A 24,765-nucleotide genomic window follows, 5' to 3' on the forward strand; every position below is an offset into this window, starting at 1 on the left:
GGGCCACACAGTGATCCACACCCAGGTCCCCTCCACCGTGGAGGCCCCTGGTCTATAGACTCCTCTGCGTTAACCCACCCGCATTCAGGTCCTCACTATATTTTCTGACTCTTGATTCTACCTGCACCTGGATTTGGGGTTTTCGGTTTCTCGGTATGACTGCCGGTCATTATATTGGTTCCAGCTCCCCAACCAGGCGACGGGCAGCCCCCTCTCCCCAGCAGTCCTGTCTGTGCCTCCCAGGGGCAGGGGGTGCTCCTGGGCCAGAGAGGCATCTGACACCCCACTCCACACAGGGCACCCCCTGACTATGGAACTCCCTTCCTCTGGGTCTGTCCAAGCAAAGGGGTGGGCACAGGGAGGGGACTAAGAACCCAGACTCTGGAGCCAAGTGTCTGGCTTCACATCGTCCTGCCAAGACTTGTCGGTGATGGCCTTGAGCAAGCTACTGTAAGAGGCAGGGGGCAACTGTGCAACCACATCCCCCTCACTGGCATCTGGGGAGCACTGGGTACAATAACACGTGTCAAAGGCTTCGGCCTGCAGCTGCATGTGGCAAGCTCCAGGCAAAGGTGGGCATCTGTTCTTGCAACCGAGCCCAGCAGGAGCCACGGAGGGCAGAGCTGGCTCCACCTTGTTCCTGACTTCTGGTCATTTTTGGCATGTACCATGGTCCCTCTAATACATTTGGATACATTGACACATGACAGGTATTCAAAACCTTCCTGGGAACTGTCTACTCTGAAAAAATTATGCATGGATTTCAAAAATGTTTTGCCCCAAAATAAGCTTATCTTTTTTTTTTTAAGATTTACTTATTTATTTGAAAGGCAGAGTTACAGAGAAGCAAAGGCAGTGAGAGAGAGGTCTTCCATCCATTGGTTCACTCTCTAAATGGCTGCAACGGCCGGAACTGAGCTGATCTGAAGCCAGACACTAGTAATTAGAAGCTTATTCCGGGTCTCCCATGCGGGTGCAGAGGCCCAAACACTTGGGTCATCTTCTACTCTTTCCAGGCCACAGCAGAGAGATGGATGTGGAGTGGAGCAGCCGGGCCTCAAACCAGCGCCTATATGGGATGCCAGCACTGCAGGTGGCGGCTTTACCCACTACACCACAGCACTGGCCCCAATAAACTTAATTTTAGCCCCATGTTTTCACAGACTTTTGGAGGTTCCTTCGGCTGGCGGGAGGTTTCCTTGGTTGATTGTGGGTAACTAAAGCCACAGAATGGGAAACCACAGCTAAGAGGGGATTGTTCTATTCAATGCAGATGATAAAAGGTTATCTCTAATAATGATTTATAAAAATCAACAGGGGCTGGTGTTTAGAAGTTAAGTTGCTGCTTGGGAGTGGCGCTGTGGCACAGTGTTGGTTCATGTCCAGGCTGCTCCTCTTCTGATCCAGCTCTCTGCTACGGCCTGAGAAAGCAGTAGATGGCCCAAATCCTTGAGCCCCTGCCCCTATGTGGGAGAACCAGAAGAAGCCCCTGGCTTCAGATCGGCTCAGCTCCAGCCATTGGAGCCATTTGGGGGAGTGAACCAGGGGATGGAAGACCTCTCCATCTTCCCCTCTTTCTGAATGTAATTCTGTGTTTCAAATAAATGAAATCTTAAAAAAAAAAAAAAAAAAAAGGTCCTGCTTGGCACACCCACATCTCCTATTGGAAGACCTCGCTTGAGTTCCGGCTACTCCAGTTCTGATGCAGCTTCCTTTTCTTGCGTACCTTGGGAGGCAAGATTACTCAAGCACTTCCACAAGGGAGATCCTGAGTCCCAGGCTCCTGGCTTCAGCCTGGCCCAGGCCTGGCTGTTGTGTGCATTTGGGAATGAACCAGCAGATGGGGTATCTGTATTCCTCTGGTTTCCAAATAAAAGGAAAATCAATTTTTAATAAAATTAAAACCTAAAACAATACACACAACAGTACACCCTAATAGAAAAATGGGCAAATCTCAGCAGTGCAAGTCAGAATAAATAAAAAAATAAATATAGGAAGAGAGACTCAGGCTCATTAATAGGCAATCACAAATCTACAAGGCACCATGAGAGCTTTGCTGCACAGGTGCGCATACACACGGCTCAGAGTCCTACTGCAGAAACCTAGGGCCGGTGACTCACCACCTGAGAAATCCCCACATAGGAAGTGACCATGATCGTGGATTCCCACTTCACACTTGACTCTCCTGAGAGCTTTAACGCCTCCTCCGATTCAATCAACAAGCAGTTCAATTGGTTAATTAAATCAGAACATCTGGGAAAGGCCCTGGAACCAGCCTTTGAGAAGCTTCCCAGGTGGTTGCAATCTGCAGAACTGACAGCCTCTGTTTTTTTTTGACAGGCAGAGTGGACAGTGAGAGAGAGACAGAGAGAAAGGTCTTCCTTTGCCGTTGGTTCACCCTCCAGTGGCCGCCGCAGCTGGCGCATCGCACTGATCCCAAGCCAGGAGCCAGGTGCTTCTCCTGGTCTCCCATTAGGGTGCAGGGCTCAAGCAGTTGGGCCATCCCTGCACTCCCAGGCCATAGCAGAGAGTTGGCCTGGAAGAGGGGCAACCGGGACAGAATCCGGCGCTCTGACCGGGACTAGAACCTGGTGTGCCGGCGCCGCAGGCAGAGGATTAGCCTATTGAGCCACGGCACCGGCCTTGTTTTTGTTTTTTTAAGATTTACTTATCTGAAAGGCAGAGTGACACAGAGGGGGGAGTCAGAATGAGACCGTCCATCTGCTGGTTCACTCCCCAGATGGCTGCAACAGAGCCCAGAATTCCATCCATGTCACCCCTGTGGGTGGCAGGGGCTCAAGCACAGCCCCCTGTTCCGAGTGGACTTGGGAAAAAGTGGGTGGTGGTGGTTGGCATGGGAACATCTGATGTTGCTCACTGCAGCTGTTTTGGTGACTGGGGTTCAAGTAAGATTGTCCCGGGATCGAGAGGCCGGCAGTAGGTCCAGTCTGTTACCTCCAGGATGGGCTGCCTCTCCAAAGAGGGGGACTCACTGATGGATAAATCTACCCAAGCAGACTTTAAGGGACAGACTTTCCTGTTTCCGGGGTGCCTTCCAGACTCTTAGAGAACCCAACTCAACCGTAAACTCAAAAACATTAAGATTGGTAAGCAATGGCCAAGTGCTTCCTGAGTCTCGGCAGGTGCAGCCTACGTAAGGGCCCCAACATGCAATTAAAACACAGCCCCAATCAAACCACCATGAGGAACCACTTCACACCCATTAGGATGGCTATTGTGGGAGAAAAAAAAACACAAAGACCCAGGAGAGAGGAATTCGAATCCTCGCGCACTGTTGGTAGGAATGTAAACGGTATGGCCACTGTGGGAAAGAGGATGGCAGAAACTGCAAACCAAGGGGAAAAGGCTAACAAAACCCAAGTCTTGACTCTCAGCAGTTAGCTCCGGTGATGTTTATCACTAAGCCTGAGCAGGAGTAACATCAGACAAAAACAGCAGCAGCCTCTGGCTTCACAGAGCCTTTGTACAAGTCTCTGCTTTTCACGCTGGGGCAACTGGTACAGGGAGCCCTGGCCACCCCACACAGGGTAGGGCTTATGGGGAGGAACACAGGCCTTGATGCTGAACTGCGGGCAGAGCAGGGGCAGCCAGGCACACAGCGGTCCCAGTGGTCACCGGGGTTTTCTGGGTGGCAGTGAGCTGCTGGGGCCCCCCAAAAGAGCCTCCACAGGGGCAGGGAAGCTCAGGCACAGGGCAGCAGGGCCAGGACCCTGCCCCAGGGACAGAGATTGGGGCGGTGGAGGACTGTGCCACCCCACACGCAGCCCAGGGGAGAAGCCTCGGGTGGGGACTCTGCTCCAGGGATGCGGTTGGGACGAACAGGCCACAGGACAGCAGGCTGCGTGCTGTCCTCCTCATCAGGAGCCCCTGGAATCCCGCTGCCAGCCCTGGCTGCTCACAGCGATGAGGCCTTGCTTCCCTACGCTGGGGTACGGGGAGGCCCCAACAGTGAAGCATTGCTCCCCTTCTTCTTCCTGGTGAACAGCCCCAGGCCTTCGCGATTTTGCCACTGAGGCCTCTTGCAGCACAGGGGAAGCCGCGGCCACCTCGGAGGGGACTTGGAGATCCTTGTTAATAATCCTGAGACACGAGGGGCAGAGATGAGCAAAGCCGTCACTTCCTGGGGAAGCCAGCCCAGGCCAAGGAGCCTAGTCACTGCGGTGCCCTGCCCTGTCACTTGGAAGTGCCCATGGTTCAGGTCTCCTGGTCCTCTGGAGCTGAGGCCAGGCCGGCGGTGTCCACACCCGGGTCCCCCAGGCCGAGCAGACGGGGCTATCTCAGGGGCTGCTTGAGCTCGAATAGGCCCGTGCCGCCCTTGACGACCTTCCCGACCACAAGGCAGGCTGAAGGGGACCTCAGCTCGTCATGGGATCCTGCGGGAGACACAAGGGCACACGTCGCATGGTTGAGGGGGACGCTAGGGGTGAGGAGAAGGGACTCGGGGGGGGGGGTGTTCAACACCACGGTGGGATGGGCTGGTCCTGAGTGTCTGAGGCTGCAGGAAGCAGCTTGCCCATCTGCTGCCCACCCTCCCCAGCTGCCACGGCGGCACTGCCACATGAGGCTCCGTGGGCAGGAGCCCGGGGCTGGGCAGGGCACGCGGTGGGAAGGCCTGGGCATGGCCAGCACTGACCCATCATGGTGGCCTGCTTCAGAAACTGGAAGCTCGTTTCGAAAGTCATCTGCTGCAGAGGCGAGGAGTTTGACCGGATCCCGAAGCGATTCAGGGGCTTGTACACACCCTCGAAGCACATGTAGTCAGCCACCAGGGAGAGGTGGCGAGGGTCGACCGCAATGCCTGTAAGCGAGCGAGCAGCGTCAGAATGCATTCAGGAGTGACGAGGGACACCAGGCGGGCTGCTTCCGACCCCAGCTCCGCCACCCCCAAGTCCAGCTCCTCAGCCCTTGTCGGGGGAGCCCCCCACAGTCCCTGCATCCTGCTTCTACTTCCAGCCAACAGCACCGGAACTCAGAATCTAATCACACTGTTTTCACCAGGGAGCAGAAATCCCGAAGGCAGGAGGGGGCCGAGTCATCCAACAGTAGCTTCCTCACGGGGGCTGGCAGGGGAGAAACCCTGGGGGCCGCAGTGATGGGGCTGCCTGGGGGCCGCCATGATGGGGCTGCCGTCTTTGCGGGGTCAGACTCCTGCAGTGCCTCCCAATCGCACACTCACCCTACCACGTCCAGTTCCTGCCTCACTACCAGATGGACTCAGCCCTGACCCTCTCACCCTGGCTGCTGGGTGCTCCGGCCAGCGCCAGGCCCTCCGCGTGTCGTCTTCTTACCGTACACGGCAAACACGTCCTTGATCTCCTTCTCGATCACACGGAGCGCGGCCTCGATGCCATACGTGTTGGCCATGGCATGGATGTCATTGGAATAGAGGCGGCGCAGATCCAGAACCTGTGGGGAGGCAGGGAGGGCCGTCTTTAGGGGCCAGGGCTTCTGCTCCATCTGAGCGGAGCCGATGACAAAGTGTGCAGAGGCAGCCCAAGACGAGCGGGAGGAAAGGCCATGGGCCCCCCGCTCTGTCTTGCTGTCATTACAGGAAGCCTGAGAGGACCTGGGGTGCGCTTTAGACCCAACAGGGTCTGCTGTTTATCCTTACTAGCAAGATGACTCCCCTGGAAGTTACAGGGGCTCCTCCTGCAAAGACACATTGCGCAGCTTTTCAGGGCAAGTACAACGGCGACATGTCAGCCCCACGAGGCTCTGTGGGGCTTCACTAGGGGCCTGCGGCTCTAGCTGGGCTGTCTGGGTGGCCGTACCCCAGGGCTGGCAGAGCTGCAGCCCAGCAAGTCATGCGCCACAGGAGCAAGCAGAGACAGGCAGCCTGCCTCGGGCATGACACGAGTCACCCATGTGCAGATGGGCAGCCGACTCTGAGCAGGTGCACGTGCGCTCAGCCCCTGGGGAAGCACACGGGGAGAAGCTCCGTGTGGCGAGGGGCCCCAGGCAGCAGAGGGCCCTGGGTTGAAGTGCATGAGGCATGAGGAGCTGTGCCAGCTTGGCGTGGACCAGGGAAGAGTGGGCTGGAGGACCCTGCTCTTCATCGTTCTCGAAGGAAAACCCTCACACTCAGGGCCCGAGAGCCTCTGGGAAGCACCCGGAAGTCTGAGTTCAGTGGGAGAACTTGGGGCCACAGCTCAGGCAAAAGGAGCAAGTGGGACAGCAGTGCCACGAGCGGTGTGTGGGGCTGGGCCACTCAGCTCCCAGGGCTCCGTTCACTAGATCAGTGGTAGAGCAGCCTGGCCAACTCTGCTTTGGCAAACTCTGGGTTTGGGACCCTCTAGGTTTCTGCACAGCAAACCTTCACCAGGCCAATGTGCACCGTGTGTCTCCAGGCGAGTGAGGGCACGCACGCTTGGTTTGGGAAACTGGGCCAGCAGCATGGGCGGTTCTGGAAGGGCTAGCCCCTGGCTGCAGGGCCGGCTCTGGGACAACATGCGGGTCGCTGCCTCAGCCCCGGGGGCGCGTACCTCTGCGTACTTGAACAGCTCCGGCAGGTTGATCCCTTCTGTGCTGAGCAGGAGCTCCTTCTCATTGTTCCTGTTGGTCGTTTCGTTCAGGAGGCACCGAGTGATGCCCTTGGTTGTGTAGACCACAGCGCTGTGGGCCAAGGACACCACCAGGGAGCTCATGTCAAAGTTAATCTTCATCAGAGGAAGCTTCAGGGTCACCTGCAGGAGGAGCAAGAGCTGAGCCAGGGAGACCCCCTCCCCCACGGTCAGCTTCCGGGGAGACCGCGCAAGGCCCTGGCTGAGGGCGTCGGGGCTGAGAGCTGCACTTTCACAGCCAGCGGCGACGACACAGGCTCCTAGCCCACGCCACACTGCTCCAGTGTCCTTTCCACGCACACTGCACGCAGTGCGTGGCCCCTCAGTGAGTCTTTGCATTATCAACTGCGAACCCCTGAACTGGGTCAAAGGGAGGACACGGGGTAAGTCTGAGTGGGTGTCAGCCAAACCATCCAGACTGAGGGAACCATGAAATTCCTTGGGTCCACGTGGGGGGCGCTGATGGGTTCCTGCTTGCTGGAACAAGGATTGTGATGTGTGCCGCCCTGTTTGTTGTGCAGAGGGTAGATGAGATGCTGCATTTAAAATACCAATAGGGCCTGGCAGGTCCCGCCCCCACACCGACTACCTTGGAACAATCAGAGACAACTGGCTCACCAGGGGTCTGAAAGAGACATTGTGGGGCTGTACTTTGGAGCAGAGGGTCCACAGCTGTCCCCAGGCTCTGCCTGGCATCCCTCCCTCCCCTTGGGGCCGGCTGCAAGCACACGGACCTGGCACCACAGGCTCTCCTCGGTGTCGTACTGGTAGTCCTCTATGAAGGCGTGGGCCTCTCGCACGGCCTGCACGCGGCGCTCCACGGTCTTGGCTCCCCGGGGCTCCTGGCTGTAGGGGCGCTTCTGGGGCGAGTCGTCCTCGGCGCCGGAGCCCACCTCATCGTTGTCCGGCTCCTGTGTCTTGTGGGCACCTTCACTCTGGAAATTCCCTTCCTCCTGCGCATCCTCATCTTCATTTTCTTCTCCCTCCTTCTCCTCCTCTTCTTCACTCTCATAATCGACCTAGCAGGAAACGGAGCTCGGCTGTGTTACCTGTGATTTGGCTTTTACCCGTGGAACAAGCTCCCCGGCAAAGCCTGTGCCTCTCCTGGGGCCCCACCTATCCACACTCCTGGCCTTTCTGCTCTGGCCAGGCCGCCTTCCTCCTTCCCCCCCACAGCCCCTCCTGAGGGAATGCCGCCCCTAGTCCTGCTGTGCCCCCTCGCACCCCACCCAGCCTGCCCTGGCTCGCTCACTCACTTCAGGCCTTGTACCTGTACATTTCCTCAGCACCCTCTAACCTCCCTTTGCCCCTGCACTGATTCTGACAGTAGGGGACTGGACTTGGGGGTGGGGGTAGGGGTTTTATGTCACTGTAGAGGCAGCTGACTTCCTTCAAGTCTGATTCCAACCCAGGGACAGCCGGATGCAAAGGGCAGCCCTGGGACACCTCCCAGCCCACAACCTTCCCCACTGGCTAAGTGCAGGGGTGTGCGGGCAGGCAGGTCTTGCTTCTGGTGTCCGGTGGGTTCCACAGGACACGAAGTGTGGCCCATACGCCTGAGGTGTGTTGGTGAAGGAGAGGTGTGGCTACAGCGCCTTCCTCCCAGCCACTGCCCGCTCACCTCCTCCTCCTGCTTCTTCCTGCGTTTGGCGTCAGACGCATCCGCATCCCCCTCCTCAGCTTCAGCATCCACGATGTGTCCGTCCTCTTCCTCGTCACCTTCCTGTTCTCCCTGCGGTTAGGGCACAGAGAGGAAAGGATTAGCTCATCTAGTGCTCAGGGGATGCTGACTCCACCTGTTCACCCGCAAACCCAGCCATCGTTCATCCACACAACCACCTGGCCGATGGACCCTTCCATCCACCATCTACTCCGTGTAGTCCCAGATTCCAAGCTCCTTCCTTTCAGTCTTCATCTTCATATGCAACGTATTTAATTTTTAAGTATTTAAAAAATAGGGGCCTGCGTCATGGCACAGTAGGTTAAGCTGTGTCTGCAATGCCAGCATCCCATACGGGCACCAGGTTGAGTCCCAGCTGCTCCACTTCCAATCCAGGCCCCTGCTAATGTGCCTGGGAAAGCAGTGGAAGATGGCCCAAGGACCTGGGTCCCTGACACCCACATGGGAGACTCAGAGGGAGTTCCAGACTCCTGGCTTTGACCTGGCTCAGCTCCAGCTGTTGTGGTCATTTAGGGAGTGAACTAGTGGATGGAAGATCTCTCTGTCTCACTAACTCTGCCTTTCGAATACATAAATAACCTTAAAAAACAATTTAAAAAGAATAAAAGTTCCAGGGTCCAGGTCACCAAAAAATGAGGTAAAATATTGTTCCAATTATTTCTGACCAAACCCAGTCGCAGGTGGGGATAAGAAGAAAAGGTTGTCTAGTAGAATGGTGTTTTCTCCTCCTGACCCTGGCTCCTAGTTTCTTGTCATCTCCTTCTGGATAGATGAAGAATGAAGATCAGGCAGCCTTCCAAAGACTTAGTCTCATGCTTGTTTGTGCTTGAGCTAGCCTATTAGTGAGCTCACAGGGTGGGAGAGACCTGGCATTTTCTCTGACCTCAGAAAGGTGACACAGGTAAGACCACAGGGCCAGATGGGGCGATCCCACTCCACATGTGCCCCCACCCAACAGGCTCTCCGCACTGGCTGCCTGTCAACTGCTGGCTCAGAAGGCCCTCAGGGAACGGCCTGGGTTGCTGCTCAGGTTTGGCCTGTGCCCTGCTCCCCTGACAGAAGTGGCATCATTATTCCTGGACTCTTGCCTCCCTGCCCCCTCGTTTTTCATCACTGAGGCCAACCTCCCACTTTTTTTTTATTATTTAATTAATTTGAAAGGCAGACTTAAAGAAACAGAGACAGACAGACAAAGAGGTCTTCCATCTACTGGTTCACTCCTCAAATGGCTGCAACAGCCGGAGCTGGGCCGATCCAAAGCCAGCAGCCAGGAACTTTTTCCTGGTCTCCCACGTGGCTGCAGGGATCCAAGCACTTGGGCCATCTACCACTGCTTTTCCAGGCCATGAGCAGAGAGCTGGATGGGAAGTAGAGCAGCAGAGACTTGAACAGGTGCTCACATGGGATGCAGGCACTGCAGGCAGAGGCTTAGCCTACTACCCCAACCTCCCTACTTTAAAACACCTCTCTGGCCCCTGCCTGGGCTCTGTGAGGCTCAGTTCATCTGGCTGAAACCAGAAGAACTTTCAAAGGCTCAGCAGCCTCTGTTACTTCGAGCCCAGCCTCAGGATGAAAACCTTGCAGAGGGGCTCTAACAGCAGGGGGACAGATGTCCTGAGCCCCAAGCCAGGCCAGACCACGTCATGTCGGCTGGCAGCTGCCCTGCCTGGCCTACTGCACCTAAGAATGAGTGTTGCTTCTTGGCTGCCTCTGAGCCACAGATAAATGTTAAGGTGAGTGGAGGGACAGGCCAACCCCAGGACGGGGCTTAGGAAGCAGCGAGAACAGTCACAGAGCCTTCCCAAGAGGGAAGACTAGGTGAGGCTTCCACGCTTCCGGCCCTGGGTCCGCTTGGGGGTCTCCCAGACACTCACTCACCCGATTCCTCCCCGACTCCTCAGAGTCATCTAGATCCCGCTGTGTCGCTCTCCGAGTGTTCACGCTTCTGACAGCTGAGGCTTTGCTATTCTTCTTTTTGATGGATTCCATCAGAAGTTTAAAGAATCTAAAACAAGAAGAAAGTCATACAGCCCCTTTTAGTCCCAGTGTCTCCAGCAAACCTGGCTGCAGGGGCAGGAGGCTGAGCAGTTTCTAAGGGGACTGGCACCCGAGTGGAGGCACAGCCTCTCCTATCTGCCCTCTTTTGCCTCTCGCCTGTTCCTGTGGGCCTGGCATGGGCCTGCGCTCTGCCACTTCATGGTGTGTGGCTTGAACAGGACGACCAGCACCCTGGGCTTTAACCCCTTCATCTGGGAAGTGTTGCCATCTATATACACCACGCAATCTTGTTTTAAGGGAACAAGCATCCCACGTCTGACACTTTTCCCAGGGTCCTGCAGAGTGGGTATTCATTAAATGATGGCTATTGCTGCCGCTGCAGCTGTCTCATAACCTGGACAGCAGAACCAACTGGGAGAGGGGAATCTGGTCTGGAACAAGGACTTTCCCCTGCCTGCCACCTGCGACATCTCCAGAAAGGGAACTCAGAGTGGGAGACCCGACAGTTTGATGCATCTCCCTGCTGCCTTTCTCACACAGTCTCCTGCTTCTTCTTCACCAAATTCCACTGCTGTTAACTGTAGGAAGTACCAGCCCCCTGCACACTCAGCCCCCCACCCTCCTAACTCCTCCCTGCCTCCCTCCACCACGCAAACCTCCTTCCTTCCCTCCCATGTTGTCTGAGCAACTACCGTGGGCCCATCCGTGCTACCCCGAGGACAAGCAATGACAAGACAGGCTCCTGGCCCTCATGGGACTTTGGGTCTCATTATGAAACGGCGGCGGGTCAACTATGCACACCTCCAGGAGCAAACATTTTAATGCTGTTCCGTGAGCTAGGGACAGGAACTAGCAAGCTAGTCTGCTCAGTAAATCCGTAAGAATATTACTCTCCCTTGTTACTTATTTATTTAACTTTCAAGACCTGTAGGTGACTTTGTAGATTTCTGCCACTGGCAGAAAAAATGGTCCCCATACACCCATCCAGCAAGAGCTTGCTCACTAGACATGGAACAGGGACATGAGGGCCAGAGAACAGGGGCTGAGATGTTTCAGACAGGACAGCCTCAGGTTCAAGTCCCTGTTGTGCCAGACAGGAAAGGAAGGCCCTGATCTCAACTGTAATGTGGGGCCACTCTCACCTCCCACACGAGGCGATGCTGGTACAAAGCAGAGATGGAATGAGCTGGAGCAGGGGTCATAGGCATGTCCCTCTGCTGGGGGCCGGGGGCCACTGCCCTGTCTTATCAGGTGCCCCTGTCTCAAGTGGGATGTCACAACTCTGAGGCTCCTCCCTCCAGAATCCGACAACCAGCCTCAACCCCAACTGTGGCCCTGACCCAACTCCCGTGCACCCTTTGGGACTTTGCTCAAGCTCTTGGCTCTACCAGCAAACTCCCTGGCCCATCTCTTCCTGCTGGCGTGGTACCCGCCCTCTGAGGCTGTAAGTGCAGACGTAACTCCGCCAAGGAGCCTTCCCTGGTTCCCCCAACTGGGAATCTTCTCCACCTTATTTGCCTCTTCTGGTGACTAGGAATGGTAAGAACATGGGAGAAGGCAAAAGAGTAGGATAACCCCACCCCCCAGGTCAGTAAGTGGCAGGCATGCGGCCAGCGAGCCAGAGTTCTCCTGGGTTGCAAACAACATGCCCTCTGTGATTCTGCCAGAAGGGCACGGCTGGCCCCAGGGACTGCTTGCTGAAGGTCATGCTATTTATCAGAATGTAGCAGCCGAAGGGACCGTGCAGAGAAACCTCCCACCCCACATAAATAATTAAGCACAGAGAACATGACCCTCAGGGCTGTTTCTCAAAGAGCCTGGCGGCAGCTCCGCCCCTTGCCATCGGAAGTTGGGTCCACAGAGGCTGGCTCTGCAGACGCTGCCAGCTTAGTCACTTCACGCTGGGGACCGGAACCACCGGAACTTAGGCCCCCGGTGCCTAGCTCTGTGCTCTTTTCCCTGCCCCTCCCTGGGCCACCTTCCAGAAATTCACAAGTCCTTTGACTGAAAGGCACCAGTGCAGACTACATCCAAAGAGGGAGTGGCAGAGATTAGGGGGAGGTGGAGGTGGGAAGTGTGGAGAGGGGAGGCGGGCAGGAGAAAAGGTTTCTTGCAGGAGGGCTGCTCTTGCAACATACACTCCCCTCCCCTGGTATTTCCTGTGGGTTGGCAGAGGCCTTCCCGTGACTGCTTGGCTGCCTGGGCCCGACCACGGGAGTCCAAACCACACCCGCTTCCTACAGAGCGCCTTCCTGTACCCTGCCTGAGACCTCAGGCCCTCCCCGCTGCAGGAGCTCAGACCACTTCCACTGAGAGCTGCATGCACGTGGTTTTGTTCATCACGGCTTTTTCAAGTGCACGAGCAAAGCACAACTAAGCACTGAACGAGCACTTCACTGCTGGGCACAAGCCAGGGCTGTCATTCATTAGGAGAAACGTAGAAAGGTGACTTATTATTTGCAATCCCACGAGGTAATGAGTGGAAAGAACTGAGCCCAGCCTGGCGGGCGCCCTACGCCACCCTGCCTGAGCCGCAGGTGAAGAGAAATGGGGCAGCCCATCAAGTCCACTCACTCTCGGCCACTCAAGAGGACATGTGATGCTAATTCCCATGTCTCAGAAAAGGGCTGCCGGGCCAGCACAAATATCCACTGCGCCAGGGAGCTACACTCCTAGCGGTTAATTACCGAGCAGGCAGGCTGGTGCCTGTCCTGCTTTCCGGTCACTTTGCCCAGAGAGCATGGAGGACAGCCTGATGGAACAAACCATCTCGATCCAGGCAGGCACCAACATGGGTGCTCCCTGAAGGCCCAGCCAGCCACCGCTTGGTCCAGGATTACTGCCACTGATGCAAGATCCACCTAGCCTGTCCAAGAGGGCTGAGTTACAGCCAAGCTCAGCCATCCCCATTTCCAGCACCCTAAACACCACCTGCTCAGCCAGCCACTCCCGAAGCCAGGCCACATCTCAGGTCTTCAGGCAGGAGGGTAGAGGAAGGCTCAGGACAGCACAGTTTCTCTCCTGAACGGGCAGCACTCAGCGCAGGAAGACCCGATAGCCGCTCTGGACTATAGGTAGTGGGCAGGACCCATGGCAGGATCCCACCAACCAACGGGAGCTACTGTGCTTTTACTACACTTCCAAAAACCTATGATTTAGGTGATGACGCTTAAAAGTTACAAGACTTCTTTTTCAAAAAAGCAAATGCAAGCAACCAAACCACCAAAGAAAGAAAATGAGAAGGGAAGCTTGCTGCATTCTTCCCTTTAAGGGGAAGACCTGGCCACTCTGGTCCGTGTTCCTGGACACTTGAGAGTGGACCTGTTGGGACAAGTTCAGCCCCAACCTGCTTTTCTGGCACCTGCAGCTGCTTGAGTTTGCCCACCCCCACGGAGGGGCAGCCAGCAAGTCTGAAGGCTTTGCTGGTCCTTCCTAGCTTGCCTCAGTCCCAAAAATCTCCCTCCTGCTCCTAGACACCCAGCATTGTGGCTGATGGCTTCAAATGCCCAAGTCACTTGCACGTGAGAGAAAACAGGTGCTCTCCCTCCCTCCCAGATCCCTCTGTAGGGAGCTGGAGGTCAGCCTGCTTACAGACTGGGGTTGAAGAGCAGCACACCCTCAGCACATGGCTCAGATAACCACAATGTAAACACATCAAGGACCACGTTACGCTGCCTGGAATCCCATCTGATCAACTGATTCCACACGCAGCAGTGGCAATGCAGTGGGGCTCCCTTCCCTCTGCTGAACGTGTACTTGCACCTCTTAAGGCTTGCAGGACAACAACCATCTTGACTCATCAATCTGAGAGGGGAAATGGGTTCAGGGAGTGAGGTGTGGCTAACAAAATCACATCCACAAGCCACTTGAGAGCTGAGGTTTCCAGATGGGGCTGCAAGGGCCCATGCTCCTAGACGCTCTCCTTGAAGGCTCACTCGGGCAGCTTGACCCAATCTCCAAGGAGTCCCAAGGCCAGGAGAGCGCTCTGGGTCAAGGTCAATGACGAATGTGGCCTGAGCCCTGACCTTGTTTCCATGAAGCGCAGGATGTCATCAGGTCGCAGGCACTTCTCCTGCTGGTAATATGCGTGTGGCAGGAACTGAAACCGCACCTCGTACACCCGGAATTTGTTCTGTTTTTCTCCCATACAGAAGGACTCCTGGACGTCAACTTTTTGCAATACCTAGAACCAGATGGACAGAGAGAAATGGACTTGTCCAGGTGCCAGGTGAGTTACAGGAGATTCAGGATTTGGAGGGACAGCAGCTGGACCTCAATCCCAAACACAGTAAGCTCTGCTGGCACGGATGCCTTGGTGGGGTGGGGCGGGGGCGGGGAGGGTGCAGAGCCACGGCTCCCAGGTCACCTCCAGACAAGGGCCTGTGCCTGCTGGGAGTGGGCTCCCGGGAGGCTGGTAAGCTACCAAGCTAGCCCAAGCAGCATTCTCTTTCCCAGGCGAGCGAGGACCCTGCAGAACTAATGACTATCTTAACAGCGTCTTGATTCACGGCCGCTCAGCACCTGGCAGACACAGCGTCTCCCTCGCTGGTGGGATCTGAGCCATCCTGAGCAGTCAGTGAAGTCTGCTCTTCACGGCCGGTGGGGGTGGGGAGACAGGAACGTGCCCCTACCGCGGCTGCAGCCCAGGCAGGAGAGAGACAGTTACCTCCCCTAAGCACACCCTGGTGAGCTGCTTCTTCAGGCTTTTCACTCTCTTCAGGGCTTTCTTGGTGTTGAGCACCGGCACGCTCATCATGGGTGTCTTGATGTTGGCGCTGGCCACCATGAGAATCTCCCTCAGCCTGTCACAGAACAAGGGCACAGTGACCATGAGAGGAAATAGCTCCCTGCTTGTGTGAAGCTTCTGACGATGTCAGTGTTCTACGGAGACCCGCCAGAGGCTATGAGACTTCGCAGGGGGATAAGCTGGACCAGAGAATCCCGGGCCCCATGTACAGTCTCTTCCACAGAGCGCCAACCCAAGGGCGAGGCTGCCTGACTCTTGTTTCCAATCACTTGTGCCCTGTATACAGCAGGTGCTTTCTGAGTGCTCACTGAGTGAATGAGAATTGCACCCCCAGACTGGACAATGTGTCTCAGCCTCTTGCACTCCATGGGGGCCCTGTGCAGGGTCCACCTGCAGGGAAGTGGCAGGGCCAGCGACTGGATGCAAGTGGGTCTGATCCCCCACTCCTCCTCAGCCATCATCCTGCACTGTGCATACATTTATTGACGGGCCAGGGTCACACAGGTCAAGTCAACTGACACCCCTGGAGTTGGGCAACCAGGTGGCCCTGCGTGGGGCTTGTTGACACAAGTGCACAAGTCTCCTGGGTGACTCTGATGCAGGCAGACATTGGCAACCACAGAGATCTTGATAGGTCATGGACACCGGCTGGGCTCCAGAAATTCCAGGCCTGGTCCCCACAATGAAGAGAGCCCATCACTCTCTCCAGCTCTCACCCTCCACTGAACGACTCCTTCCCTGGGAGAGGGCTAGGACAAATTCCAGCCCACCCCCCCACCCCCCACCCCCCCGCCACGGTCCCGCACCTTGGAATGCCCAGCGTGACGTTCATCTCGCCTCTGCCAGCAAAGTGGAAAGTGTTCAGGGTCATCTGTGTGGAGGGCTCTCCGATGCTCTGGGCAGCCAGCAGGCCCACGGCCTCGCCCGGGTCGCACAGAGAGCGCTGCCACTTCAGCTGCAGCAGGGTCCTCAACCTGGAGATGGCGGGGCGATGCAGCTCAGGAGCAGACACCACACACTGGCGACGGCACAAAACCCACAAACCCAAACCTCTGCCCTCTTTCTGGGCTTGTTTTTCCAAGGCACACAATCCCTCTCATCTTTAAATTCCCACCAGTGACCCTGGGTTGTCCTCAGATCATGCAGCACAGAGCCCAGGATCTAGAAGCTCCTGCCGCGTCTGTTGCATTTGCTTCTGTGTGCCCCCCGAGCCAGCTACCACAAGCCCCCAGTGAGGATTTCTGGGCTCATGTTCACCCTTTTCTTTGTCTACCACACTTGGTCCTGGGTCCTAGAACTGGCAGAAGCTAAATGGGGACCAGATTCCTTGACTTCCCTCAGCCACGCCCACCAAACTCAAGAGAGAGAGGCCATGCTGCCAGCCTCCGTCCCAACAGAGCCTCTTCCCCGCCTTGGCCCTGATGAAGAACAGGTGTCCACTCCTGCCTACCCGCTCGCAGCTGGCCTGGAGTCATCAGGGCTTGCAAGGTGCCCCCTCTCCCCAACCCCCTCCTGTGTGGTGTCTCAGACCAGGAGGCCACCCTCTTCTTCAGCAAAAGGTAGGGAAGGAGCTGCAAGGCAGATACGACCCCTGCACAGGCCACGCAACACACTGATGTCATTACCTGTCCAGAGAAAGCTCCGATTTCTCATAACTCGTCTCTGCTTGAGCTGCCCACTCCTGACTGTAGTCATCAACCTTTTTTTCAAATGTTTCAGACACAGACCCCAAGTAGATGTCTGGGCGCCAGACGGACAGGCTGGGGTCAGGACAAGGGGCTGCTTTCTTCTGGTATTTCCTTCGGCTCTGCTCATCCAGCTCATACCACATCTGCAACATCTGGAAGGAGAGAAGGGCGGGTCTCAGCTACACGGGAGGACAGCAGGAGCCCCCTGCTCCTCCCGGGACATCAGTGGCCAAAGATCGAAATCCTGGCTGCAGGTGAGAGCAAGGGAAAGAGTAAGACAGAACCTCAGCTGCAGTGAGAAAGCCACCATGGTGTCCGGAACAGGGAGAAACTTCAGGTGTCTGGGGCACACCGCCTGAGTGTGACTCCCAGCTCTTCATCCTGGCTCATTCACGCACAAGTGCAATGACCATGCCACCTACTGTTCACACTCAGATTAATAATGATGCTGGGACAAAATGCAAGGCCAGGACTGTCCTTGGCCCACCTGGACGGTTGTTACAGGCCAGGTGACTGTGCTGGACCTGTCCGTCCCAGGATCCAGGCTCTTTCACACGCACTGTGCGCCCAAGGCTACTCCAGTGGGCGCTTCCAAGAGCTTGGCTGTTTCCGGCCCCAAGCTGTTGGTTCAGCTGATGGGCAGCACAGGGGCAGGGAGGAGAGTGAAGCCGGGCATTTGTCCTGGATCCTTCCCCAACAGGGCTCCTGTCCAGAGGCCTCTGCCCACAGCCACCCTCTCCACTTCCTGTTCCTTCACAGCTGGGGTGGTGAGGAGCCTCCAATCACCAACCCTCGTAAGTTACCTCAAATCACACCCTCTTCCTTGTGCAAAAGTCCCCTCCTCCCATTGCCATTTGAGTGCCGTGTGTCCTGACGGGGAGCAAAGCCGATTTCACTATTAACCCATACGTTAGGGAAGAGCCCTCACACCCAGCCCCTCTGCATCACCTGCTGAGTCTCCGGGCTGCGGCCGTTCTGGTTCTTGCCCTCGAGGTTCTGGGCTTTCACGGCCGCCTGGATTTTCTGAGAGTAGCGCAGGAAGGCACCAGTCCTCAGCAGGGGGCCGGAATGCTTGCTTTGCCATTTTTTGATGGCTCGGAAGTGGCGCAGAGCTTTCTTAGGATCTGCTTTGGCTAAAACCTCATGGAGATGCTTCGATTTCGTTATGACCTGAACAAACAGAAAGAAATGAGAGTGAGACAGAAGGGCCAGGTCACGCATTGTCCTGGGATCCAGGCAGCCCAGGCGGAGCCCTGGTGATGCCTCTGATGGGATGTCGCTTTGTGCAAACTGGACTTGGGAGTTGAGGAAGTCCTGGGAAGACAGGACAAGGTGGGGTGACAGCCAAGGCTCCGGGACACATGCCAGAATGGAAAGGACCCGGCACTGGGGCGCAGTCCTCAATTTTGCCATGAGTTTGATGACCTTGGACAGGTCACCTTGGTTTCAGTTTCCCAACCTGCAAAGTGGCTGGCGGTCGTTACCGTGGCAATAAGCCCTGCAATCAGGAGCCACGCCAGAAGGGCCTGGGTCCAAACACTGGATCTGCTCTCCCCAGGTGGCTGTTTGAGCTCTGGCACTCGGCTGTCTCTGCTGTGAAATGGGCAGAGTGGTATTTACAGTGCTCGGTTGCAGTGAGGATGAAATTAGTGTTTGCTGTATGCATCAGGTTAGGGCCCAGCACACGGCACGTGTCATCAAACACAGGTGCTGTTCCAGAGGTGCTCGCGCCCTCTGCTGCTCGAGTGATGACAGTCTGCAGGGGGCTTTGAGAGGCTCAAGTGCTTGGGGCACTTCCTGCTCTACTCTTCTATGGCCATAAGTCTCTAACATCAGGGTGGGAGGTCCTGTGCATGGGCTCCAGGGGTCTGGCATGCTACCTCATAGTTGCTGGCCAGGAAGGGGAACTGCTTGGGCTGCAGGAACTGTGTCTTGGGGATGTCCAGGCCGTCCTCCCCATACAGGAACTGCACCACGCTGCCGTCGCTGTCACGCACCGTCAGGTCATACTGGACGACCAGTCCTTCCAGGTGCTTGATGATGCACCTGCAAGGAGACCATCAGCTCCGCACCTGCCAGGCCTGGACCTCCCAGGGCAGCCTCTGAAGGGGCTGGGGCCAGTGGTGGGGAAGAAAGGGGACTGCTGTTCTGCAGGCAAGCAAGACTCCCAGACAGGGGGCTCCAACGCCCCAGGCTTTGGGCCGCAGCACCCTCACCAGCCAGGAGCTGCACTTCCTGACAGTCTTCTGGAGGAAGCTGCAGCCGTGAGGCTGAGAGGCGTGGCTGCCTGCCAGACACGGCCGCCACCTACCCTGCTGCTGGGTCTACTGCCGCTTCTCTCTTGCAATGCACAGCTTGCCTGAGCCAGCATCCTTAGCTCCACAAGGTGGGTGAGGCAGGGAGCTGGCAAGCATTTTTAGACTCTCAGTCCAGTGATGGTCAAGGATCCCAAGGGGCATCAGAACTACATGCTGATGGGATTTCCCCAACCCAGGGGCTTTTTCCCTCGTTCTCCTGGTGGTCAGCTGCCTCCCTCAACCTGTGCCTCGCTGTGGCCCCTAGGCTTGTCTCTTCTCCTGCCACTCAAGAGGGGATTTCCCAGAAGCCACTATCTCCCCCTAACCTCCTGCCCCCACCCCCAGCTCTGAGGACAGAGCTCTTTGTGAGCTGGCCTGGCTCAGGGCCTGGAAAGGATGGTACCGCGTAGCCACTTCCCTTCTGCCATTGGCCTGGGGGTCTTTAGCGCTCCGCTCCACTGGCCTCCCAGGCTCTGGCAGCTGCCCTCATTGCATTTCTTTCCACTGGGCTTCTGGCCTCACCTCTGAGTGCCCGCTGACAGTCCACTTGAAGGTCCTGCTCCTGCCACCTCACGCCCACCCACTTCCTCTTTCCTCTGTAGCTGTCCATCACCTGTGCCACCATGGGGCCCTACAGGCCTGAAACATCTCCTGCACTCCAGCCAGTCACTCACACCTTCTCCACATCTGCTTCCTACTATCCACTGCCACCTTCGAGACGGCCTGTCACCCATGATGCTGGCTTCTCCTACTCAGGCTGTCTGAAGTCCTGCCTGGTACCCTGCCTGCTCATGAGCCTGTACCAGCTCCTCACTGGCAGGTGCACCACACAGATGTTTGTGCCTCTGCTCTGACACCTGCTGCTCTTCTGTTCCTACCAGGACCCCTAATACCTCCCATTCTGTACCCACATGGAATCTCCCAAACCAAATTTGGCCATTCATTTTCTAGTCTCTTCTATACTACATATGTATTCATAACCCACTTGAGGGGGATGGAGGTGTACCCTCTGCCCACAGGGAACTGGCCACATGGCCTGTGTCCGCAGAGAAGGGGAGCTGGCCCTGACGCACTGAGCATTTGAGCTCCCCAGGGCACTGTAGCCCTGCAGCTGGGCTCCTCACAGGCTTCCCCCTCCAGGGTGTGTCTACCCCAATCCCACCCTTTCCTACCCATCCAACACCCGGGGGCTGTGTCTTAGGAGTCAGAGGGCGAAAGCGCTAGAACCAGGTGTGCAGCACTGGGAAACGGGGAGCTGGAACAGGAGGCCGGACTCTGAGAGGGTGTGCCCCTCCACTGGCGAGTCCATGGGGCTCCCCGAGGACCCGACTTAAAGCCAGGCCCGAGGGACTTGGGATTTCTTCTCACGTCCTCCTCTACTTCCTACCATCATTTCTACAGCATAGGTTCTTGGGGCTCAAGGGGAACCATTACAGAAACGTCTGAAGGGAGGCAGGCTGGATGCTGGGATCTCCTGCCCTGTCCTGACGGCACCCTGGAGTCAGCCTTCTTCAGGTTTACGCCACCCCACCACCACCACCTGCCCAGCGAGGCTGGTTATAGGGACTGCTGCTCCCTTTCCTCCCGGAGAACAGAGGAGGGACAGTCACACCTCTTTTAGACTCGGCTACGGACTCCAGGCCTGGAATCTCCCACACCTCCCTCTAGCACCCAGCTCACCACTGTCCGAGACCTCTTCCTACATCCTTAGCTTTCCCCACCCTGTCCCCCTGCCCAGGACAAGGTGGGCCACAGAGTGTGGGGGTCCCCTGTGTGCGCTCCTGGGCTCACGCTCTACCGATCCTGCTAAAGGGAAGAGTAGCTGGTTTTTTCTTTTTTATCTCAATTCACCCAGAGATGTTTAAACATTCTTTTCACCCGAGGAATTGCCAATAAAAAGGTGAACGATGACAGAGGCTCACCCCAGGGGCCAGACTTCCGGGTGCTTTTTACCTTTGGAGATAGCCGGAGCGGCTGGTTTTCACAGCGGTGTCGACCAGGCCCTCTCGCCCCGCCATGCAGTGGAAGAAGAACTCCTGTGGGAGGGCGGGACCGGGTCTCAGAGGGCAGCGAGCGTGTGTGCTTCCTGCAGCAACACCTCCGGTGGCCTTTCCCTGATCTCCCAGGACCCGGGCTGTGCCAGCTCCCATGGCCCCCAGTGACGTCTGCCCTCCCCTGTGGTTCTTTGTCTTCCCTGCCTGAGACAGGACAGGTAAGTGGGTCAGGAGCAACTGCTCCCAGCTACAGGAGTCAGTACACATCCTGGCACGCCAGCCTCAGGATGTTACCCCATGCCCAGTTCCCAAACAGCAACAGCACAGTGTCTCACCACTGCCTGGATTAGCCCACACTGTCCTTCCCATGGTGTTAACAGAGGTACACAGTGTTTGCCCACAGTAATCGGCAAATGCAGACACACATATTCACATGAGTATAAAGACAGGGAATAGGAATAAGTGTCTGGCACAGAGTCAGTGTTTCTTGGGATGCCTGCACTGCATGTGGGAGTGCTGGGTTCAAGCCCAGTCTTTGCTTCCAATTCTAGCTCCTGCAATTGCACACACTGGGAGGCAGAGGGTGATGACTCAAGTACTTGGGTCTCTGCCACCCATGTGGGGATTCGGACAGAGTTCCAGGCTCCTGACTTTGGCCTGGCCCAGCCCTGGCTATTGTGGGCTTCTGGGCAGTGAACCAGCAGATGGAAAATTTCTCTATCTCCGTCCTGCCACCTGTCAGATAATCATAAAGATATGCAACTCAAATACAAACTTTATGGCACCATGCCATTCCCTATCACGTGGGACAAACTCTGGTTTTCTTCACCTCTCCACTCTATCCACTACAATAACTTCTTGATCTACTAAGGAGTCACTGTCAGAACCTGACCCACTCTGATCTACACTGCTTCCCCAGCGATCCTTGCCAGAGGCCATGAACAACCCCTGGAGCAGCCGGGAGCCGTGGCTCTCACAGCCTACACTCAGCCATCTGATCACAGGGCCACCCTCTCAGAGACACACTACGCCAAGGAACAAAAGGTGCTGGCATTCAGAAAGCCATTCCCGACAAGTGTGAGGAGAAACTCTTCTCTCAGGGGAGAAGGCTGCTGCTGTTGTTGATGAAGCAAAACTAGCCAGTCAATTCCCCCACCTGAAGGAGTTGTGGGAGGTACCTGGGCATGGACAATTGCACTCTCCATGATTCTCCTTTTGGCAATGAGAACACGCTGGGAAGTGGCACCCTTTTTCTAGTTGCCTTCATGTGCAGGTGGAAATTGTTCAGAGAGTTCGCACAGCAGAAAACGATGGAGCTGGGACCAGCCTCCTCCATCTTTTAAACATTCACTGAGCACCTACCATGTGCCAGCACTGTGCTAGGCTTTCGCGTGACAACGGTGAACACAACACGGCCGGGTCTCATGGGCCCTCAGGTCTAGTGGGCAAGTAGTAAACGGCCTGGCATTTATCACTCGATTACTTGATCATTCCTGCTAAGTCAGTGGGCGTCACAGGTCACCTCCCACTAAGCTTAGAGATGAGAGAAAAAGCCAATGGGAAAAGCAAAATACATACGGGAGGCTTGATGCCAGTGAGGAATCTCCCGGTGACAAAGCCACCAGCTCTGGGGGTGAACTCGTAAGGCTCGAAGCAGGGCAGTGACTTGCCAGATGCCATCAGCGGAGGTCTCCGACCTTCCAATTCGATCTGGCCCAGCAGGCATGAGATCTGGGGGGAAGGAGGCCCAAAGGTGACATGAGATCCACATGCATGCTAGACAACAAGGGACAGTCTGCTCTTCAAGAAAGGTGATGCAGAGACCAAAAAGTTCATGGAAAAATGGAATTAAAAGGAAAGTTTATTTTGCTGAACCTGTCCAATGAGGTGAACCTGCCCACTGTTGTGGTGCAATAGATTACGTTGCTGCTTGGGATGCCAGTATCCCATTTTGGAGTGCCAGTTTGAGTCCCCGCACTTTGGCTTCCAATCCAGCTTCTTGATATTGCATACTGAGAGGCAGCAGATGACTGCTCAATTGTTTGGGCCCCTGCCACTCATGTGGGAGACCTGGATGGAGCTTCAGGCTTCTGGCTTTGGCTTAGTCCAGCCCTGGCTATTGTGGGTATTTGAAGAGTGAATCACTGGATGAAGATTCTCTATTTCTTTGTTGTTGTTATTGTTAGAGATTTATTTATTTATTTGAAAGACAGAGCTAGAGAGAGAGAGAGAGAGAGAGAGAGAGAGAGAGAGAGAGAGATATCTTCCATCCGTTGGTTCACTCCCTAGATGGCTGCAAAGGCCAGGCCAGAGCCAGGATCCGGAGCCAAGGAGCTTCATCTGGGTCTCACACATGGATGCAGGAGCTCAAATACTTGGGCTGTCTTCTACTGCTTTCCCAGGTCCTTAGCAGGGGGCTGCATCGGAAGTGGAGCGGCTGGGACACAAACCAGCGCACATATGGGATGCTGGCATTGAAGGTAGCTGCTTTCCCTGCTGGCCCTCTCTCTGTTACTCTTTAAGTAGATTAAAATAAATGAAGTTCATTTAAAAAAAATTGAAATCCATGCAGTTTTTCCATTATTTGCATTTTTCATGAATTTCTGAAGCTCTGTTACACGCACAGATCTCATGTCTTTCACACTGAAGCTATATTTTAATTCTATTTTCCACACCCTTTCTGAAGTGCCCTCATAAATATGCACCATATGTACTCATGTTTACATTTGTCTCTAACATTGACATGCTAACAATCACCAACGACCCTGAAACCTGCGGCCTGCCAGCAGCCCCCCGCCCCCCACGAGCCTGCCGAGCCACCTGCTCACACCTGCATTGTGTTCACAGTCGAACCTTTGGCTCCCGATTGCACCATCATCTGCAAGTTGTTCTCGGGGAACTGTCTGTGCAGGCCAAAAGGCATGCATGCCTGCAGGTGGAATCAACACAATGGTCAGTGATGACCCCCGCTAGGTTCAGAAGTTAAGCCCAGGACACAGAAGCACCAAAACAGAATATCCACCCAGAGATCAATGCCAAAATCCCACTTGCCATCAATTTTTTCCCTAGAACCTCTACAGAGGGTTCCAGTGGATGGCCCCCACCTCCACCCTGTGTGTTGCACTTCTACGCTCAGCCAGCCCCAAGGTCTCAGAGCAGCAAAAAAGGAGGAGGAAAATGAGAAGCTGAGAGCCTGCATATCCAGTTTGTGCCTCTAAAAAGGAGCAGGGTAAGAATAGCATGTAAGGTGACGCCCTTGCAAACTGGCCCAGCAGAGCCTGGCCTGGCCCCCACACTGCCGGCAAATGACCAATGTCCACACCACTCTCTCGTTCACCAGCATGCTACCCAGCAGGGTGTGGGCCTTGCCTCGACTCTGGGACTGCGGGAAGTGAGCCTGGAGAGAGGCTGCGAAGGGTCTCGGGGTCTGTTTAAGCCCCTGCCTGGGGTTACAGACATGCATCTTAACACGGGGCGGGCAGAGCCTGGCTGGAACAGGAGAGCTGGAGGGCGAAGCAGCCATTCTGAGACACTGCTGAAGATAACCCCCCACCCCCCATTTCTATAACCCAGGAAGCTGAGCCCTGCGAAGGCTCCCTCTGAACAAAACCTCTCAAGGACAGCACCTGTTCTGGCAAGATGTAGGTCTTCTTGGCAGCCTAAGGGGACGCTGAGTGCCAGGCGAGAGGACCCCACCAATGCGGACTTCCCTGGAGCGCTGGCCTTGCCGTCTCCTCAGATTAAGCCCCAAGGCCCAGGAAGCAGGGAGAGGACCAGGC

The 24,765-nt window shown here is 55.9% G+C and overlaps 1 protein-coding gene across 1 annotated transcript in view; it reads right to left on the reverse strand.

The window, feature by feature from the left end:
* Window positions 1-804: 804 nt before the first annotated feature.
* Window positions 805-24,765, reverse strand: part of POLR1A (RNA polymerase I subunit A) — a 78,704-nt gene continuing 54,743 nt past the window's right edge. Inside the window, exons 19-34 of the mRNA XM_062209778.1 lie at window positions 23,817-23,915; window positions 22,565-22,717; window positions 20,946-21,028; window positions 18,576-18,741; window positions 17,644-17,865; window positions 16,633-16,847; window positions 15,814-15,981; window positions 14,927-15,062; window positions 14,286-14,443; window positions 10,141-10,267; window positions 8,203-8,313; window positions 7,316-7,600; window positions 6,504-6,704; window positions 5,310-5,427; window positions 4,655-4,819; window positions 805-4,394 (exon numbers count right to left, since the gene is read on the reverse strand). Of these exons, the coding sequence (XP_062065762.1) occupies window positions 4,294-4,394; window positions 4,655-4,819; window positions 5,310-5,427; window positions 6,504-6,704; window positions 7,316-7,600; window positions 8,203-8,313; window positions 10,141-10,267; window positions 14,286-14,443; window positions 14,927-15,062; window positions 15,814-15,981; window positions 16,633-16,847; window positions 17,644-17,865; window positions 18,576-18,741; window positions 20,946-21,028; window positions 22,565-22,717; window positions 23,817-23,915 (2,508 nt within the window). The 3' untranslated portion in view covers window positions 805-4,293. The remainder of the gene's footprint in view (window positions 4,395-4,654; window positions 4,820-5,309; window positions 5,428-6,503; window positions 6,705-7,315; window positions 7,601-8,202; window positions 8,314-10,140; window positions 10,268-14,285; window positions 14,444-14,926; window positions 15,063-15,813; window positions 15,982-16,632; window positions 16,848-17,643; window positions 17,866-18,575; window positions 18,742-20,945; window positions 21,029-22,564; window positions 22,718-23,816; window positions 23,916-24,765) is intronic.

The sequence above is a fragment of the Lepus europaeus genome, chromosome 13, assembly GCF_033115175.1.
Source record: "Lepus europaeus isolate LE1 chromosome 13, mLepTim1.pri, whole genome shotgun sequence".
NCBI classification, from domain to species: Eukaryota; Metazoa; Chordata; class Mammalia; order Lagomorpha; family Leporidae; genus Lepus; species Lepus europaeus.